Source organism: Alternaria arborescens (assembly GCF_004154835.1).
Source record: "Alternaria arborescens strain FERA 675 chromosome Unknown contig_54, whole genome shotgun sequence".
In the NCBI taxonomy this organism is placed as follows: Eukaryota; Fungi; Ascomycota; class Dothideomycetes; order Pleosporales; family Pleosporaceae; genus Alternaria; species Alternaria arborescens.
Window position 1 is genome coordinate 36431 of NW_021167909.1, and position 19160 is coordinate 55590.

Here is a 19160-nt window from a genome sequence, read left to right on the forward strand (position 1 = left end):
GGTTAAAGCTGGAGTACTAGCAGCTGGTGTTGCTTGCTTCACAGGGCTGTTGCGGACGTCTGCTAGCGCGCCGAGAATGAACCGGGTCCTCAAAAATATCGCGGCCGGGAACTTCAAATGTTTCCAATGTCAGGCCCCAGCTTGATCTATATCGAGCCCCCACATAGTCGCAAAAGACATGTCTAAGAGAACAAACGACGGCGATGTCATCGCGAACCGCATAAGTCTGCTCGAAGCAAAAGGACAGAAGCTCTTGGCGTCGCTGTACGGATCGCGCCCTGACTGGGACACCACAAATGATGCTACCCAGTCACGGGATGAAGACGATGACCAAGATCTGAAACAAAACTATGCTCACGACAGGTAAATCCGACGCAACCGTTTTCATGTTCCATGAATCTATTCGCGATCCTAACTCCATCCCACAGAATCGGTCTTGGCGGCATACTCCCCAAGGACATTGAAGATGGCAGCTTTACCCGCAGGATAGTTACCTCGGACGATAAGCTTCTACAGCAGCTGATCGGGAAGAAGAAAGCAAAAGCCCATATTTCTGCAAAGCAGGAAGCTGCGAGACCCACTGCAGCAGCCAAAGCACAGCAGTACAGGAAGCAGGCTGCGAAGAAGGAAGAGTCGGACGATGACGACGAGGGGAGAGCCGCGACATTCAAGTCCAAAAGGCAGGCAAAGAAAGAGAACCAACAAGCCAAGAAAGTCGACAGCGATGACGAGGATGAAGAGACGAGGGCAAAGAGGTTAGAAGGCGGCGCGGTGAAGGAAGAAGAGGGGGCGTCGAAAGAAAAAGTAGTCATGGAAGTTCAGGCAGACGCGAAACCTGCCAAGCGAGAAGACGATGACGAAGAAGCGGAAGCAGACGTCACGCAACCAGCTCCCAAGAAAGCGCGAACCAAACCAAAGAGTTTCCTCGACGAGATCTTGGCAGAACGATCGAAGAAGAAGAGCAAAAAATCAAAGGCATGAAGGCTTACCAGGAGCCGCAAGACGGAACCCATCAGTGTACGATACGACGACGTTTGCATTTTTTTTTAATTCGATACCCAGTGTACCAGCTTCGAAGCAGACCTACATACAACCCATGGCGAAATTAATCAATAAGCCTGATCTTTTCTTCACGAAAGAGAAATAATTCATGAATTGAATAGACATCCATTCCCCTTATTCCCGCACAATCAAACTAGCCATCCCCATACCCGTCCCTATACACTTACTCAGCACACCAACCTGCTCCCCACTCCTCCCCATCTCACTCAACAGCGTCGCCAACATCCTCCCACTCGTCGCCCCAAGCGGATGACCCAAAGCAATCGCGCCTCCATTCGGATTAATCTTATCCATCTTATTCTCCAATCCCAATTTCCTCACGCAGTACAAAGCCTGACTAGCAAACGCTTCGTTGATCTCCCAAACATTGACATCCTCCGTCGTAAGACCAGTGTAGTCGAGCAGCTTCGGTATGGCCACAGCGGGACCAACGCCCATCTCATCCGGCGAGCACCCCACAACCTGCGTACCCGCCCACTTGCCCACAATGGCGGATTCAAGACCGAGCATGGTAGCAGTGGAACGACGCATCATGAGAGCCGCGGACGCGCCGTCGGAAACCTGCGACGAGTTTCCGGCTGTACTTGTACCGTCTTTGCTAAAGGCTGGTTTCATGGCTGCTAGTTTCTCAATCGTCGTGGTCGGTCTGATGCCATCGTCCTTTGTCACCGTGACGCTCTTCTGTGTCTCGGGGACTTCAGGCTCAATCCAGCGCGTAGTCACCGGTACAATCTCGTCGTCGAAGTTCCCGCTAGCTTGCGCTTTTGCGGCGCGCTGCTGTGATTGCGCTGCAAATGCGTCTTGGTCTGCTCTACTTACTCCATATCGCGAGGCCACATTCTCCGATGTTATGCCCATGCTCATTATACAATCTCGGGCTTCTTTTACCGGACTGTCCTTCATTTCGGGCCAGAGCTCCGTGGGAATAGCTCGTGATCCGTAATTCCGTGTCATGCTTTCCATGCCGCCAGCTATGCCGACATCTATTTGGCCCACGGCGATGGAATTTGCAATCGAGGTTATGGCACTGAGACCAGATGCGCAAGCACGGTTGACGGTGCTGAAGGACGTGGTGGTGGGTATGCCGATGTGGTTGGCGGCCATGCGACCGGCTTTTGAGCCACCAAGCTCAGCCAGGACGGTGCCGATGCATACGTCGTCTATTTTTGCGGGATCGAGGTTGGGGAACTTTTTGAGCGTGGCAGCGAGGACCTGGGGTGATGGATTTAGTACTTGGACGTGCATCTATGTCTGGGTGACTATTGACATACGGCGCCTAAGAGTTCATGATCGTAAGCATCCCGCAATCCGCCCTTCTTCGCTCGTGTGACTGGTGTGCGGAGTGCGGATAGGAAGACGACGTCGTGGGGATTCTTTTGGAGGATGTTTTTGAGACCCTTTTGTACGAATGCCATTGTCACTAATACTCTTCTGTGAGAAAACGCTAAAAGACAGATGTGAGGGTATCAACGAAACGGGAGACAGAGAGTAAGGTAGAGGCGAGCAAGGGACAAAATGCCCTGGCTATTGCCGCACGATGAAGCCATGGTCGTTGTGAGCTAAGCTAAGCTCCAGGTTCCTCGGAAAGCGTGGAGCTTCCACTTCGGCAAGTGAGCGCGGGGCGGAGAAACGGCGGCAAAGCTCTCTTCCGCCAAGTGAGCAGCGGAAAACAAACCCGTATGCAGGTGGAAAAGGGCTCGGTGCATATGCATGACACGAACGTAACGTGGGGTAGGCGGAAGTGTTGTAAGAAAGTGCGATGTCAATTTTAAATGATTTCAGCTCTCGACCCAATCATGTAGAACTCGTAAGTAGCTACGTTCCCCAAGGCGATTGCGCCACGCATCGGCTCTCAACCCCATCATCGTCCGCCATCCGTTTCTCCTGCCAAAATGCTCAAAACCCGTAAAAGGAAACCGCGTCAGTCGTGGCAAAGTCGCAAAGATCCCGCGATTCTCTGTATGCACCTGCAACCACCGCCATGAAGCGAAGCTTAGACAAAGAGAGAGCACTCTATGCGGCGGGGTATACGAGACGGAAAACGTCGTTTAGCACAAACCAGTTGCCCTCAGCGTTCTTGAGCTGGAAAGCCTGAGTAAAGCTCATTGGCTTGGACTCGCCCGCAAGCTGTTTGATGTTAAATCGAGACGGAATGCAATACAAGGGATCGACTTACCAGAAGCGCACCAGTGACCAGAACGAGGATACCATCGTCAGCAGAAGGCTGAGCGTCGACGGTGTCGGTGCGATGTTGGATCTCCTGGAATGGCAGGTTCTTCTCCGAATTAGCTCCAACCCCTGTTGCGTATCAGGGAGTCATTGTTACCTGGAGCTTCTCTACAATGGCGGCTGAACCCTGAGTTGGTTGTTGCTCAAAGGTGAGCATAGAATGCTCCTTCTGTATTTATTTGTCAGCTATCTGCTGCTTTTCGCGCATCTGCGTTTCATCTGAGTCGCATACGTAGAGGGCACCGAGACCAGCGCGGTTTTCATCGAAGGTCTTGTAGTAGAACTGGACGAACTGCTCTGGAGCGTGGGTCAGTCGCGTTCGCGGTTTGGCTGGTGGAGCGTGCGAGGATGTGTAGGCGGGGTTGTGCGCGGTGTATGCAGCGCGTGGTACATACGAGCAATGGCGTTGAAGTCGGCTAAGGTGAAACAGTCAGTTTTGAGCGTGTGCAGAGGGCGCGATATGAGAACGAGATCGAGGGCGCCTGCTACGAGTTCCGCATGTTTCGATGTAGCCTTGCGATCACGATCCGAAGCTGTACACCTGCACCGCATGCGCATCGGAGCCGTGGTAGTGGGGTAGACACGGACAACTTACACATATTTGCGGTTCCTCGACGTGGATTGTCTGATGGAGGCTGGAGTCGGTTGCGGGGTTGGGGAATTGCTACGCGACGGCGATATGACGATGTGACGTGGAAATCTCGAGAAAGTGTTTGGGCTTTTGCTGTCACTGCCCGCCATCGATGGGCTTCGTTGGTGGGGCACGCGCTAGTCCTGGTACGATCTCGGCCCGACCTTGAGCCGAGCGCTGTCATTTTCTTCCAAGCTCGTCGCGCTTGCTCTTCCACTCCAGAGCGCCATCGCCGGCCAACATCAAGCTTTATGCAGCTTGCGGTGGTCAGCGTCGCGCTCATATTCTACAGGTAAGCACTTCCCATTCATCTTCATCTCCTTGCAACATGATGATCAACACAAACGATAACTTCCGAGTGGCTTCGTAAACCACGGTGAAGTCCAAAATAATTCAAGCTCAACAGGCTGATTGCTCATCTCCACTTTGTATTCTCCACCGTTTGAGGATGCTAAATGCTGACATGTCGTCTTCTAGATCACTATGCATGCGACAGATGCTTTTGCGCTCGACCAAGCGCGCCGCCTAGATAGTATACATAGCGAATCGAATCGTACCAATATCCTACGTCTGCCATTACGCGCAATTCACGTTGATCTCTACAACCCCTTTTTCTGGAATGACTTGACAGAGTCAACGATGGACTGCTCAAAAGTCTTGTACTTCAGGCCAAGAACGTCAATGGAGCGCTTGTTGTTGTATCCATACAGACCCTTCTCAGGAGTGCCTTCTGGGTAGTCGCCGCCAGGTGTGTCGTCGCTGGGCAGGTCTTTAAACTCTGGGAAGTTCTTCTTGATGATCTGGCATAGCTCCTTGTTGGAGAAGTATCCAGCCGTGACGAAGAAGCGCTTGTTGGCAGCGTCTGGCTTCTCGAACGCAGCTACGTGTGCCTCTGCAACATCGCGGACATCCACCCACAGATGTACTCCACTGGCAGGAATTTCGTCCTTGAATTTACCCTGTGCGGCCGACAGGATTCGCTGGTTTGATGTGTTCATGTTGTCGAGACTGTCTAGAGCATGTACCTGTGTTGTGTTAGTGAAAGTGTTTGAACGAGCCTTCTGCAACTTACAATTGGCCCGAACACCATTGGGGGGTTGATCGTAGAGATGGTAAAGTTGGGCTTCTCGTTCTTGACAAACTCCCATGCCGCGTTCTCAGCGAACGTCTTACTCGCTCTGTATCCCATCATTGGGTTCTCCTGCGCCTCATCTTGTGTGATAGGGTTCCAATCGTCCTCTGAGTACGAGTGTCCCGGCCAGAAGCCTTTGCTTCCGTTAACGATGGCGGCAAACGAGGATGTGATGACGACGCTCTTGACGGAAGGCTACATGGTCATGTCAGCATGCGCGCAGAAGGTGCCTAACACATATCAACGTACCGCGCTTTTCTTGATCGACTTCAAGATTCCAGTTGTTCCAATGACTGCAGGGTCAATCAAATCCTGTATTTCATCAGTGGACAGCCCTATTTCAAGGCTTCAAAGTGTACCCACCTTTTGTACGTCTGTAACATTGAAATGGAACGGACTAGCAGTGTGAAGTACAGCCTCGAACGGAGGGTCTGAGATGACTGCCTTCTCAAAAGCATCCGGCTGTGCAATATCCGGCACAATTGCGAAACTCAATTGGCCCTTCTCGACTGCGCTCTTGTACGACTCCTTGATCTTGTCCGCCTTCTCCTGCGTGCGCACCGTGGTAACCACGCTGTGTCCGTGGTCTAGCAGGATGTCGAGTGTGTGTGCGGCGATGAAGCCGCTTCCTCCTGTGAGTAGAACTCGCGTCATATTGCTTGTATTTCGATTGTAGGTGTTGCGTAAATGTTTCTTCAGGTCAAGATCTGGACTTGAAGCCACGGAGGCAATGACAGCATATATGTAGCTATCGACATCCCACCTAGCGCGGGGTAGCGCTTTCCCGAAACTCGGAATTTACTCTCTTTCGCCGTTGTAACTGCCGCCGTTGCTTACGAAAGCTGTTCTTTTCGTAGTTATATCCGCGGCTCGATGATGCTGGGTCTCCAGAGCATTGCGTCATTCTCATCGATGCGACACCTTTGGTGGGGCATATTGTGTCTTTGTGTCCCCCTCTCGTGGCACGGCAAACAACTGCTGATCTGCAGCCTCAGGTCGTTTTGGTTTGCCAAAGGGACTGTGAACTTCCCAGTACACCCCACAGCATAGCCAGATCTTCATGTTCGACTTGTTCCAGTCTGCCTCCGCACACGCCTTGCGCCTCAAAGTACCCAGAACAGAATGTATTTGCGGTATCGCTTTTTCTCTGCGACAAACTTAGAAACTATTTGCGCGCATCCGAAAGTATGTGATTGTGGTAAGAAGGGCATCATGGAAGCGAAACCCAAAGACGCCAGCTTCTTTGACCACATGGCTCTCGGTGCTGACATCGGGGCGGCGCCTCTCTTATCGATCAAAGGCCCCACCATAGCTCGAGCTGCATCCCACATTGCCTACCCGCCACCTTCAATTGCTCTTCCAATCCCGTCAACGCTCTATATACTAAGCCTCGCTTACTAGCTCTCCGGCGTCTGAGCATGGGTCTTTCGGGGTTGATGAAGGGTCCAACGGTCCTTAATGAGCGGTGGTGATTGCGGGGCAAGTGGACAAGATGAGGGGCAAAGTTTTCTCCTGCCAATTGCTTCGTTCTCATCTCGTACTCTTTGTCTGAGCTATCCATACTATCGCATTGAAAATGTCGTCGTCCCTCAAGAGAAGCCCCCCGTTCCGCGCCGAGCACGTTGGCTCATTGCTCCGTCCCCAGGAGCTTGTGCAGAAGCGTTACGATGTTGCATCAGGCAAAGCTAAGCCAGAGGAGCTCGTCCCTCTGGAGGACAAGACTGTCGCAGAGGTAGTCAAGTTTCAGCAAGATTGCGGTCTCAAGGTAGTGTCGAGTGGAGAGTACACCAGGTAAGGTGACTGCATACTGCTAGTCCAAGTCTAGACTGATTGTTTATGCAGGCACATGTTCTGGGGTACCTTCTTCGAAACACTGCATGGAATGAAGGAACTCCAACTCGGCGTTTTGAAGGGCTACACCGTGGACATGTTCCGCGCGTATGCGCCTGATACCAAGTCCTTCATGGAAGCGAAACAGGTCCCTAACCATGTAACTGTCTGCGTCGACAAGATTAAGCACCCCGGCACGTCGAGCAACCAGCGCGAAGTCGACCTTATGAAGAGCCTTTTGCCTGAGACCGAGTGGAAGAACATCAAGATCACGTTGATTTCGCCATCGTGGTACCACTTCCGTTACATGAACGGAAGAGCCTACCCCAAGGACGTTTATGCAAATGACGAGGAATACTTCGAGGATGTCGCGAAGGCATACCAGGAGGAGCTGAAGATCCTCCACGCGCAGGGTATCAGGAACATTCAAATCGATGACCCAAACCTGGCCTACTTCTGCTCAGAAGATATGCTTGCGGGCTGGAAGGCCGACACGACGAACGACAAGACTGCCAACGAGATGTTTGATGCATATGTCAAGTTCTACAACAAGTGTTTCGTACGTCCCGATGACATGCATCTCGGCATCCACTTGTGCCGCGGCAACTACGTCGGCAGCCGACATTTCTCAGAGGGCGCATACGACAACATTGCCAAGAAGCTGTTCCAGGTACCCATCCTCCCCCATGTGCAACATCTCCTTCGTACTGACCATATCAGGACCTGAACGTCGACACATACTACCTGGAATACGACACCCCCCGCGCAGGAGGTTTCGAGCCACTAGCACACCTTCCCAAGGACAAGAACGTCGTTCTCGGTGTCATCACATCCAAGTTCCCCAAGCTTGAGGACAAGGATGAGATGATCGCAAGGGTGAACCAGGCTGCTGATTGGATCGCAAAGGGTACCGGCCAATCCCGTGAAGATGCCCTTCAGCAATGCTGCGTCAGCCCCCAGTGCGGCTTCGCGTCACACGCCGAAGGTAACAGTCTCGGTTACGAGGATATGAGGAAGAAGCTGCAGCTTGTAAGGAGCATCGCCGACGCTGTATGGCCTGGGCAACCATAGATTGAGGGAATAAGAATAGTTTCGGGGCGGATGGGATGCAAGGGAACAACCTGGTAACGGATAGGAGAGTTCTCGGACGAGGCGCAGCTACCGGGCGGGAGAACGCAGGAACGTACGCCTTAACGCATGCGATTGGAGCGAGTGGAGCATTAAGGAAAAAGGTGTTGTGGAGTTAGACCCGAATGCCGAATTCAACATGGCGTTCGCATGGCGAGCAGTTTGGTGGGTAGAATATTTGAGTCAGTCCCACTTTTGGCCTCAGCCTCGTGGGCCAAGAAGACAAAAAGCTGGTTCCTGCGTCAGTTCTATGACTATCATCCCACGTGGTATGCTTCGTCATCTGTTCCTCGGCGATGAAGTCGGCAATCTACAGATGACCACGTTATTTCCAGTGTCCGCTCTGGCGATAATCGTTACCTGGGTGCGATGCTGGGCGCCTAATCGCGAAAGTCCAAGCCCGTCCAGGTGCAGAGGGTTTTCAATGCACGTTGACGCTAACCCACGCTAAGTGCTAGCGCACGTTTGTCCCTGGCCCGTTTACTCCACATCCGTTGTAGCTGTGGAGGTCCCTTCCGAAGCGGGAGGAACGTCCGGCAATTGGGAATTGACAGACCAGGGTAAGCGTCCCTGACAGGAGAAATTGGAATTGACAGACCTGGGAAGAGACATGGAATAGACTGGATTCTGAGGTCGGTGCGGAAGCAGAATGGGGAAGGCGTCGCCTTTCCGCGGACGTATCTTGCCACAAGATCCATACCTGGATGCAATCGCAAGATATCTGGATGGAGAAGCCTCTCAATCTAGTGGTCGTCTTCGAATAATTTCTTCGGATAGATTCCAAGTGCCAAAAGCAAGGACTCTCAAGATTCCTCAGCTAGCACAGGTACGGACCGCCGTCATAATCGTTCTGAGTTCGACGGCACCCTCCCGTGGCGCAAATTGCGAAGTACAGGGTATCCATGGAGGACCCGTATGATCTACGCACCGGACCGACTCAAAGCATTGCTTTCCAGACCGAGAAAGGATCAACCACCGCAACTACTGAACACCATCTGTTTGGTAACCGCCTTCCAATGGGTTTCGTCCGAGGTCGAGGTCGTTCGGCGTTGCAGGCCACCACCGGTAGATATCCCCTATTCCAGGGGAAAGCCGACATATGCGATCGACTGATGGAATGCAGGAAATTATAAAGACTGAAGAGACTGCACGATATGGGATCAAGCAGGCCACTTTACAGCCTCTGTCACATTCTTTCTTTAAATACCCACCCCGGACAGCAAAGTAATACCTAATCACCATGTTCTTCCCTCGTCTAATCGGCCTCGTCGCCGCCTTCCCTATCCTTGCGGCAGCTGTCGATCTTACCGGCTATGAGTACGTAGTCGTCGGTTCTGGAGCTGGTGGTGGTGTAAGTCAAAGTATACTTGGATGGATTGAATCATCACTGACATACTGCAGCCTCTGGCCGCCCGCCTTGCCCTCGCTGGTCACAAGACCCTTCTTATCGAAGCCGGTGACGACCAGGGCGCAAACGCCAACTACACCGTTCCCGCTTTCAGCGCGAGGTCCTCGGAAGACGCCAACTTGAGCTGGAACTTCTTCGTCAAGCACTACGCTGATGAGGAGAGGCAAGCTCGCGACTTCAAGACTACCTACGAGACACCCGATGGTGGTGAGTACACTGGTCTTAACCCACCAGAGGGCTCTACCATGAAGGGTACGCTATACCCCCGCACTGGTACCCTTGGTGGCTGCACAGCGCATAACGCTCTCATCGCCGTCTACCCTCACCGGTCCGACTTTGACAATGTTGCCACCATCACTGGTGACGACTCCTGGTCAGCCGACAACATGCGCAAGTACTTCACCAAGCTCGAGAAGAACCAATACCTCCTTCCCGGCCAAAAGGGTCACGGTTACGATGGCTGGCTAGGAACCGACTACGCCCCCATCGACATCGTCACCTCTGACCCCCAGCTTCTCAGCTTGGTCGGTGGTGCCGCTTTCGCTCTCAGCAACGCTACCAACGCCATTGTCAACCTTGGTACCTTGGTCGCCGGTGATGCCAACGCCGACACCGAGAGCCGTGACAAGCAGCCCGCTCTCTACCAGATCCCTCTCTCTACCTCCGATGGCAAGCGTGGCGGATCCCGCGAGTTTGTCCTCGCTGTCCGTGACGCAAAGGCCGATGATGGCAGCAAGAAGTACCCTCTCGATGTCAGGATGAACTGCCACGTGACCAAGGTCACCTTTGACCAGGATGTCACTCCTCCCCGCGCTACCGGTGTCGAGTTCCTCGACGGCCAGTACCTCTACAAGGCCAGCCCCAAGTCCACCGGTGCCAAGGGTGAGGCTGGTTCCGCCACTGCCTCCAAGGAAGTCATCGTCGCAGGTGGAACCTACAACTCGCCCCAACTCCTCAAGCTGAGTGGTGTCGGCCCTGCCGATGAGCTCTCCCAGTTCGACATCCCCGTCGTTGTTGACCTCCCCGGTGTCGGAACCAACCTCCAGGACCACTACGAGATCAACGTCCAAGGCAAGGCCCCCACCGACTTCTCCGCACTCAACGGCTGCACATTCGGTAACAGTCAGCCCGACGCCTGCATGGACCGCTGGGAGACCAGCGTCTTGGGTAACCGTGGTATCTACGCTTCTCCCGGTCTCGGCGCAACCATGTTCTACAAGTCCAGCGCATCCGAGCGTGACGAGTACGACATCTTTGCTTTCGGTGGCCCCGTCAACTTCCGTGGTTACTTCCCCAACTACGCTTACAATGCCACTGCCGAGCACGACTGGTTCACCTGGGCCATCCTCAAGGCTCACCCCCGCAACAACGCTGGTACCGTCAAGCTCGCATCTGCCGACCCTCTTGACATGCCTGACATTGTTTACAACTACTTCGACACTGGTGCTGGCGACTACGACAAGGATCTTACTGCCCTCACCGAGGCTGTTAACCTCGCCCGTGACTCTTTCAAGCGCCAGCTCATCCCCATCGATGAGGTCCTTCCTGGCAAGGATGTTGATACCCCGGAGAAGATTGCTCAGTACGCCAAGGATGTTGCTTGGGGTCACCACGCTTCGTCTACCTGCCCCATTGGTGCTGACGACGACAAGATGGCGGTTCTCAACAGCAACTTCGAGGTGCGTGGTACTGCTGGATTGAGGGTTGTTGACGCGTCTGTCTTCCCTAGGATTCCGGGTACCTTCACTGCCATGTCGACATACATGGTTGCTGAGAAGGCGGCGGATGTTATCTTGGCTGCTGCTGAGGCTTAGGGTGTTGCGCGATGTTGTGACGGCCTAGATTATACTGTATATACATGAGAAGAATATGATGATGTGTTTTGAACTACAATCTTTTCACGATGTGATAATCTGTGTTGGAGAATGCCTACAGCTACATTCTTTGTCGAAAATCATATGCTTGTACATGTACAATGCTCGTCTAGTAAAACGTACAGATTCGACTGTCCCCGGTACGTTTCGCTGCGCGATTCTGCGATAGTCTTTATCTCAACCACTTCTCACCGACTGATGATATCTCTTTATGTTGAACGAATACGATAGAACGCATCCGCATGAACGTAATGATTCGTTGAACTTTTGCGTTCAGTAAGAACTGAACAAGACATGATCGCGATTCCAATTCGGGACCCAAGGCGGCGGGCCACCTGATCCGTGCACAAATGTGTGAACTCGAACTTGAAAAACACTCTCGCCTTGAAACTCATCTCAAAAGGCTGAAATAATGTCAGATCGATCGTAGAGAGTGCCTCTTACCATCAAAACTTTTTTTCAGCTCGTTTTAATCGCGTCGCGTGGTTGTATACTCGTGTAAAGGTCTGACCTACGCTGAAAATGGACACAAATCGACGGCCCCCGCCAGCGAGTCGCCAGCGGAGGACCGCCTCACTATGTTCCTCAGCCTTATCGGCCAACAACAATTACCACATTCCAACCACCACAACGATCGATGCTCGCACTCTATGGTAAGTAAGTTGCTCTTGAAAGTGTCGTCCGTTCAAAGTGTGTAGATGGAACAACTTATGACATCATACTCTCTGAGGCACTTGGCTTTGCATGCACCCTAGGCGACGTACTGATGACATGGCAGGTACACCACTTGCGATCAAGCGCCGCCAGTATTCAGTGATGCTCTTGACAGTTCACAGCATGTTCGAACGCTATGGCTCTGGACTCGATCTGAACACGAACATACCTACAACGACGAGTTCGGTGCTAGCGCCGCGTTCTCAGAGCCCTCCATACAAGAGCTAAGCGAGCCGCCCTGGCTTCAAGAGTCTCTTGGAGCTACCATACCTGGACATGTAGCACTTTCAGATCTAGAGTTGATGCCATCTTCTTTTGACTATGGAGACCTCAATCCATTAGTCGATTGGTGCGGCAATGCCGACCGCACCACATATCTGAATTCAACGTCTCCAATACCAAGTTCGAGGTGGACGGACGACTCCTCGCTCACTGCCCTTAATGAACGTTCGCCTGCCTCTCATACAAGCGAAACGTCCAAAGATTCGGGAAGGAGCCTTACTCATGGACGCATGGACTCTGCGAGGCGCTGGCTTCACGCCCACCCCTTCGATCAATATCCTACAGCCGAACAGAAGCTAGAGCTTGCGGCTGCTGCCGGCATGACAATCCCTCAGTTGAATCGGCGATTGACTAATCTTAGAAAGCGTGATAGACACGGTTAGTGTTAGAGATGCTTGATACAGGCCAAAGACTGACTCTTTCCCAGTACTCGATGAACTATGTAATAATTCAGACGCTAATGTCAATGCTTCTGGTGCTTCTCGTCGTCATACCTCGCTTGGAACTGCCGTCAATTCAGGGCGGAAGGGCAAGAGACGGTATGTATCCAGGCCTTCTCCTACCAATGGGACGGGGACAACAATACATCCACGAGATTCTTCCAGTGATGGCAGTGGTGACACTGCCAATCGTTATCACTGCACAGTGTGCCCACAAAAGTCTTTCAAGAACCCATACTCTTGGAAGCGGCACGAAGCCGGAGTTCATCACTTCGGCAGCACTCGCTGGTTTTGCTTGCTCGACAACGTCGCTATCATGCCGGGTATGAAGTGCGTCTTCTGCTCTGATCTCGTCCATGATGTGAGCCACTTCGATCAACACAATATCCAGGTCTGCTTGAAGAAGGACAAGAGCGCGCGGGTGTTTGATCGCAAGGATGGTCTCAAGCAGCACGTCCTGGGGGCGCATCTCTCCACCGCGAATGACTACACCAGGAAAGGATTTGAGCCTCCAGATACTTGGTCGGAGACTGAAGACGGGTTCTCACCGAATCTGGATGGTCTCTGGTGTGGCTTCTGCAGAAGTTCCTCCGCGACTACCGCCGCGAGGATGGACCACGTTGCGCAACACTTCCGAGACGGTTTTCAGATCAGTTCATGGGGTTCGAGGCTGAACACCCCTGATATTAGGCCCACATGAGATTGACTATCTGCAACATTCATTTTCATAACATCTTTCTTTTGTGCCTACACGGCAATGGCGTACATGGAGGGTGATTGTAGATAACACACATATTATGACTGCTACGAACGGACAAAACATCATCAATAACACCCTCCAATCATTCATAGTGATCGGAGTCTCAAATATCCACCATGTTGAAGTGACTGCATAATAGCAGGCTTCCGACTTGGCGTTAGGGTGACCGTTCATATAATGAGCTAGGTAATGTGAATACAGTGGCGGATGTTCGCTGGAACTGAGACAGAATGGAACAGGATGACTCATGTGTACCAAGAACGTAGAAGTCTAAGTTGAGAGAACAATATAATGTTTGTCGAGCGAGGTTTTTGGTCTTACCGTGTTTCCGTTCATGCGGCGATGTTAAAGTTCGACCCCAAGAATATTTGACCTCTTCGCAAGCGCTGGCGCATGACTACAACACGTAGTACCGCATCTTACAGTTCTCGAAAACAACGCGCAAGGATCATTGGGTGCGGGAAAAACTCGAAAGTGTTATTACGCAGTGGCAGTCTGGCATTACAGCAACGCCACAGCAGTCACGTGAGTGTCGGGTGAACCTCGGGAGTTGGATTTCTTCCCTACGTGATTAATGGCCAACCGACGCTAACATGACTGACCAGCATGAATTACTGTGATTGGCCACTATATGTCACTGTGGTAAATCAACACCTGAGCTGCATTTCAACTACTGTCTTGCTGCCACGCCTTGAAAATCATCATGAAGGCTGAAAATGAACTCTCGAGTCTGTCTGAGACTTTACCACCTTCTTCCCACTGTCAAAATCGTTTTCTGGACGTTTGTTGCTGTGTTGTGTTCAATTCTGTACTCGGTTCGACCAGGAAAGGCTTGGCGCTGGAGCTATGGATCCTTCGCCTCCGATGACCGACACGCCCCCCACAGACGTAAGTATGCCAGACCCGCGCTGACCGGCGGTGACAATCGCACCCAATCTGGCTAGTTCTCGGCGTTGCTCTTACAACACAGCAGGTTATCCAGCCATCATACCATCCAACACCATTGTTTTACGCTGATGGTACAAACAACAACGAACAGAGGTACTACCAGAATTTACTTATCATTTAATTGCCACAAAAGAAGTGCTGCGCATGACATTGCGCACACAGCTCACAGCACTTAAGTCGCGCACGCACGCCGCCCATTGTTGTTTCAAGCTTGGAACTCATCTGTATAGTGCTGACAAGATGTTGCATCAGCTACCTTTCTCATAGACCATTGGAAGGAACGGATGAGGGAAACGTCCCTGAGTACAACTCAAGCGAACTGCATCTTGACTTTGACAGCCCCTTTGATGCTGCTGGCACCGTCCTGCATGTCGGCGACTTCTCCGATAACTTCGTCCAAAGCTCACCCCACGGTCTTTGTGTATGCCCAAGTGACATAGTAATCGACAAAGCTTTTATTGTTCCCAGCCTCGATGCGCAGCTGTCTCCGCCTGTCTTCGATGTCGATCGCTCTGATACCGTGCAAGAGCATGTAGATTCGGCAAATCCTTGGGGAAGGCACAATGATCTTGTTACCTACGACATCTCTGGGGCATATGCTCATGGAGAGGGTTTTGATCCTGATATTTGGATGCAGAACCAGGGATTCCAGCATCTAGACATCATCGATGAGCAAGACAGTTATCTGCAAACCCCACCCCTGCAGCGCGAGCCATGTCGCATTGGTTCCAAACCGACTGAACGTCAAAAACGGCCGCAAATTGTTCGGGACTGGCTTTCAGCCCACGCATCTTGGCCGTATCCCACCCCAGCCGAGAAGACAGAGCTAATCGCAGCGACCGGATACACTGAACGTCAACTTAAAAATTGTTTGAGCAATCTGCGCACTAGGGAAAAACACCGTAAGTCTGTCACACAGGCCTGACTTTGCAACCTTCACTGACAACACAATCAGTGTTAGAGGGCCATGCTAACGGGCAAAACGGCGACAAAGTTACTTGCCGCCAACCATGCGACGTCACGCCTACGACTTTGGACCACGTACAATCGACCTCTACAGTCAGTGCACACCAGATGTTGCCTTCCAGTTTCATCTCGCCACATACGACGGACACGAACGATAGCAGCCAATGGCCCTCCTCATTCGATACAGGCTATCCTACACCAGACAGCATCCCTGGTATCGTGGCCCAGATACACCAAGAATTCGAAGCAGACTCAGCTTGTCAAACAACCCCCTCAATATCTGCCGCTCGAAGCTCTATTGCATCGAAGCGCAAGGGCCGGAGGCATCGCGCACAGACGTATCAAGCCGGCGTAGGTGAGAACATGTCCGACAAAATGCCAATACCCATCGCATCCTTTAGTCTGGGCAAGCCTGAGAATCGATTTTTCTGTACTGTGATTGGATGCTATGAATCATTCAAAAACACATCCGATTGGAAGAGACATGAGGCTGGGGTGCATGGGTACAGGGACCAGGAGTGGATTTGCATGCTGACAGAAGCATTCAAGGCGCGTTCTGAATGTATCTTTTGCCTGGAAGCGATGGATTCGATCGATCACCTAACCAAACATGCGATCGCACACTGCTCGGACAAGTGTACCACCGAGCGTACATTTTTCCGGAAGGATCTCCTCAAGCAGCACGTCATGCGTGTGCACCTCGCAGGCGAACCCATCCCAGTCCAAAAGAACTTCACAGTTCCTCTTGAATGGTCGAGACAGGTAGATGTATCGGCTTATGAACCGGACTCCTGTTGGTGTGGCTTCTGTGGGCGGACTTTCGAATCTGTCACCACGAGGATGGATCACGTCGCGCAACACTTTCGTGACGGTAGGAGCATCGCAACTTGGACTCGGACGTGATGTACGAATAAATGGTTCTCTCTGACAAGCCTCGAAACTCAGCTGAAGGCTCGACTGTCAACGCATCCGTGCTATTTTTGATTGCATTAAACTTCTTTGCAAGTAGTCGGGGCAGCCATTGTCATGTACAAATAGGTCATCGACGAAGGTCATGAAAAGATTGGATGTTTTGTGCAATTTATAAGCATTGCAATTGACCTACCGAGATAATATTGGTTCCAACCTCTTTTCTGTATTGGTCTCAGACTCTCAGGCGTACACGCGTACTCATCTACTAGTCATCCGCACGCCAGAATGCTCCCGGTCTGCCAGATGATCGACCCGTTACTCCAATAAGTGCGAACATGTCCAGTGTGCTGTACAAATCCGCGAGAGCCATCGTAGGCATAGTTATCCAATCAAAGCACTGCTGCGGACCAGACCAAGTGTTCTTAGGGACAGCGGCAAAGCCATCGTTATCCGCTGTTGCTACTTTACGCAGGCGGAGTGTGATTAATGCCGTACAGAGATGCGAAGAGAGGATGGTCCAGCTTGGCTAGGTAGCAGTCCTCAGAGGCAATCGTTTGGGAGGGGTATGCGGGGTTAGCGTCATCTGGTAGCTCCTCCCCCACGTTGACATGTTTGCCGCCAGTACCTCCCACGCGAAGCATCACCACATCACGTCGCGAACCTGGATCGCTCCAAACACAGCCAGAGTTGCTCTAGTACGATATGGCATAACAGTAAGGACTTGGGATCTCAAATCACACATTCATCAATGTTGACGGTAAGGTCAGACGACTATTTCCCACGTCGCATTCATCAAAAAGAGAGCATGGGGCCATGGGTATGAGAGGAAATCTTCTGAGGGAGCAAGGCATGTGGTACGAATAGTTAAAGAGACGCAAGACCACATTCATTAGACATGCCCGCCCTTTTACGCGAACTGGCGAGAGGGTCATATCACGAAATAACAATCGCGAGTGTTTTAGAAACTAGTTTGCTCACAACGTTCATACTCCAAACTGACCTTTGAGCGTCAGCTTGAGCAGGTCGTCCTTCATGATCTCTTCTTTGCGGCTAAGCAAATCCTCCACGTCCCAGTTCGCCGCGATGAAGCGTCCGCTGAGGAACTTCGCCTTCTCTTGACACAACCAAACGGCAGTACCGCCGACAAGCTCGGGGCTATCCTGATTGAAGAGCGATCGGAAGGGCTCGCGGAGCATATCAGTAGCGACTAAACCGGGGTGCATCGACACTGCGGTAACATTTGGGTACTCAGCAGCGACGTACGTAGCCAGGGCATCTAGAATATACTTTGACATGAAGTATGCGCCGAGCGGTGGAACCGTGAAGAACGCCTGCCATGAGCTCACGTTGACGATACTGGCAGGTGTATGGGGGCTCGGCAACAAACGCAGGAACGAGCGGATGAGCAGATAGTTGCCTTTCCCGTTGATCTCCTACAACCGAGTTGTCAGCTCCATCAGTAAAACGACTCAGTTTACTGCGGGCTAAGGAACGGATCGGATCTTACAAAGTTCCTCCACCATTGATCGGGGTCTGTGTCGTGTAGTTTCGGTCCGTCTCCAGTCATGGCACCGGCGGCATTGATGAGGACGTCCGCATGGCCGAACTTCTGCCGGATCGCTTCGAAGGCAGCCTCAACGGCTTTGGTGTCGGAGATGTCGAGAGCATATGTCAACGTTTCGATGGTGGGGTTGGACACCTTGACGGATTTTTCGGTAGCTGCGAGCTTTTCGGCATTCGAAGCTAGCAGTACAACGCCCTTTACGCCTGCCTTTACGAAGGCTGGTACCATGGCCTGCGGGACTAAGTCTTAGCACACGCAATCATGACACCAGGTTGTTGTGAAAGGCGATGTGCTCGGTGAATAATGTTTCAACATACCATGGCTCCAATACCACGCGAAGCTCCAGTTATAACTGCAACTTTTCCTTCCAGGCTATGCTCTGGGCTACTGGGATCGATTGCAGGGTATACGTCTTGGTGTGCATTTTTGCTGAACTGCATGGACGTGACGTAGAAGTCTTTCGGAAGTTTGCTTAGGTCTGCCATGGTGGGTGTGGTTGCAATTGGGCTTTGGAGGATCGGGAGGATACGACCGATATGGTGGAATGCTGTACGAGAAGGATACTAATCAGAGATGCTACGGAACCCAGACGATAGCGATAACTTATGCGAGGCTTCAGGAGTATGAGGCCCCGCATTTAGGCCGCGATACTCGCCTCTGCGCGTCTTCGTATCGCACCGGGAAGTATTCCAGTACATCCATGTTTCACAAGCGTTGGCACGTCAGCAGCGGGGAGCTCGGCAGTGGTCGTTAAAGTTGCGGAACGTCCCAAGCGAAACCAGCCGTGAATGATTGCGAGGAAGAACGGGATGATCATATCTTTATTCGAATTAGCGTAGGATCGCCGACCTTGTTCGTGTCACTCACCTGAGATCGATGCAGAATGCCAAATTTCCACAACGGTCCGAAACCCACTCAACTTTCCATTGGCGTCTGTCTGTTCGTCCGACAAATCGTGTTCGCGTTCAAAGGCTTGACCAGAGATGCGCACAGTCGTACACAAACTTCATTCCAACGCGCGGCCTGTCATCTCGGGCGGAATGCTAAGGTGTGACGATATCCATGGGGATGCATGTAGCCGGAAACGAGACAAAGTGATATCGAGTACCAGGGGCAGCAAGACAAGTCGTGATGGTGGAGACGCACTGCATGTTCTTCTCTCAGCACGCCGATCATCAGGATGCGCATCCATGCGGGTGAATGGGGCTCCGGGAAATTCTGGGACGATCTTATACGAGGCAGTGAAGGTAAAGCGTTCCACTCCCTTGGAGCCTTGGACC

General features: G+C 52.1%; 8 protein-coding genes across 8 annotated transcripts; 4 read left to right on the plus strand and 4 right to left on the minus strand.

Annotated features, from left to right (window-relative positions):
- Positions 1 to 178: 178 nt before the first annotated feature.
- Positions 179 to 981, plus strand: AA0111_g11634 (hypothetical protein; the record flags this gene model as incomplete). Its single annotated transcript, XM_028645522.1, has 2 exons — positions 179 to 363; positions 429 to 981. 2 exons carry the CDS (start codon positions 179 to 181, stop codon positions 979 to 981), a joined length of 738 nt encoding a protein of 245 aa, XP_028500751.1.
- Positions 982 to 1176: 195 nt separating this feature from the next.
- AA0111_g11635 (3-ketoacyl-CoA thiolase, peroxisomal) lies at positions 1177 to 2477 on the minus strand (the record flags this gene model as incomplete). Its single annotated transcript, XM_028645523.1, has 2 exons — positions 1177 to 2274; positions 2334 to 2477. 2 exons carry the CDS (start codon positions 2475 to 2477, stop codon positions 1177 to 1179), a joined length of 1242 nt encoding a protein of 413 aa, XP_028500752.1.
- Positions 2478 to 3075: 598 nt separating this feature from the next.
- AA0111_g11636 (hypothetical protein) lies at positions 3076 to 3890 on the minus strand (the record flags this gene model as incomplete). Its single annotated transcript, XM_028645524.1, has 6 exons — positions 3076 to 3189; positions 3239 to 3337; positions 3389 to 3460; positions 3524 to 3588; positions 3687 to 3707; positions 3887 to 3890. 6 exons carry the CDS (start codon positions 3888 to 3890, stop codon positions 3076 to 3078), a joined length of 375 nt encoding a protein of 124 aa, XP_028500746.1.
- A 631-nt stretch (positions 3891 to 4521) lies between these two features.
- Positions 4522 to 5708, minus strand: AA0111_g11637 (hypothetical protein; the record flags this gene model as incomplete). The annotated part of the gene is made up of 4 exons (XM_028645525.1): positions 4522 to 4947; positions 4995 to 5249; positions 5304 to 5366; positions 5418 to 5708. 4 exons carry the CDS (start codon positions 5706 to 5708, stop codon positions 4522 to 4524), a joined length of 1035 nt encoding a protein of 344 aa, XP_028500749.1.
- A 922-nt stretch (positions 5709 to 6630) lies between these two features.
- On the plus strand, positions 6631 to 7955 carry AA0111_g11638 (hypothetical protein; the record flags this gene model as incomplete). The annotated part of the gene is made up of 3 exons (XM_028645526.1): positions 6631 to 6845; positions 6897 to 7554; positions 7605 to 7955. The coding sequence occupies 3 exons, from the start codon at positions 6631 to 6633 to the stop codon at positions 7953 to 7955; spliced, it is 1224 nt and encodes a 407-aa protein (XP_028500760.1).
- A 1297-nt stretch (positions 7956 to 9252) lies between these two features.
- Positions 9253 to 11234, plus strand: AA0111_g11639 (hypothetical protein; the record flags this gene model as incomplete). The annotated part of the gene is made up of 2 exons (XM_028645527.1): positions 9253 to 9363; positions 9414 to 11234. 2 exons carry the CDS (start codon positions 9253 to 9255, stop codon positions 11232 to 11234), a joined length of 1932 nt encoding a protein of 643 aa, XP_028500761.1.
- Positions 11235 to 11816: 582 nt separating this feature from the next.
- AA0111_g11640 (hypothetical protein) lies at positions 11817 to 13430 on the plus strand (the record flags this gene model as incomplete). The annotated part of the gene is made up of 3 exons (XM_028645529.1): positions 11817 to 11947; positions 12073 to 12668; positions 12718 to 13430. 3 exons carry the CDS (start codon positions 11817 to 11819, stop codon positions 13428 to 13430), a joined length of 1440 nt encoding a protein of 479 aa, XP_028500763.1.
- A 3869-nt stretch (positions 13431 to 17299) lies between these two features.
- Positions 17300 to 18365, minus strand: AA0111_g11641 (hypothetical protein; the record flags this gene model as incomplete). Its single annotated transcript, XM_028645530.1, has 3 exons — positions 17300 to 17749; positions 17824 to 18111; positions 18198 to 18365. 3 exons carry the CDS (start codon positions 18363 to 18365, stop codon positions 17300 to 17302), a joined length of 906 nt encoding a protein of 301 aa, XP_028500762.1.
- Between the last annotated feature and the right edge of the window lie 795 nt (positions 18366 to 19160).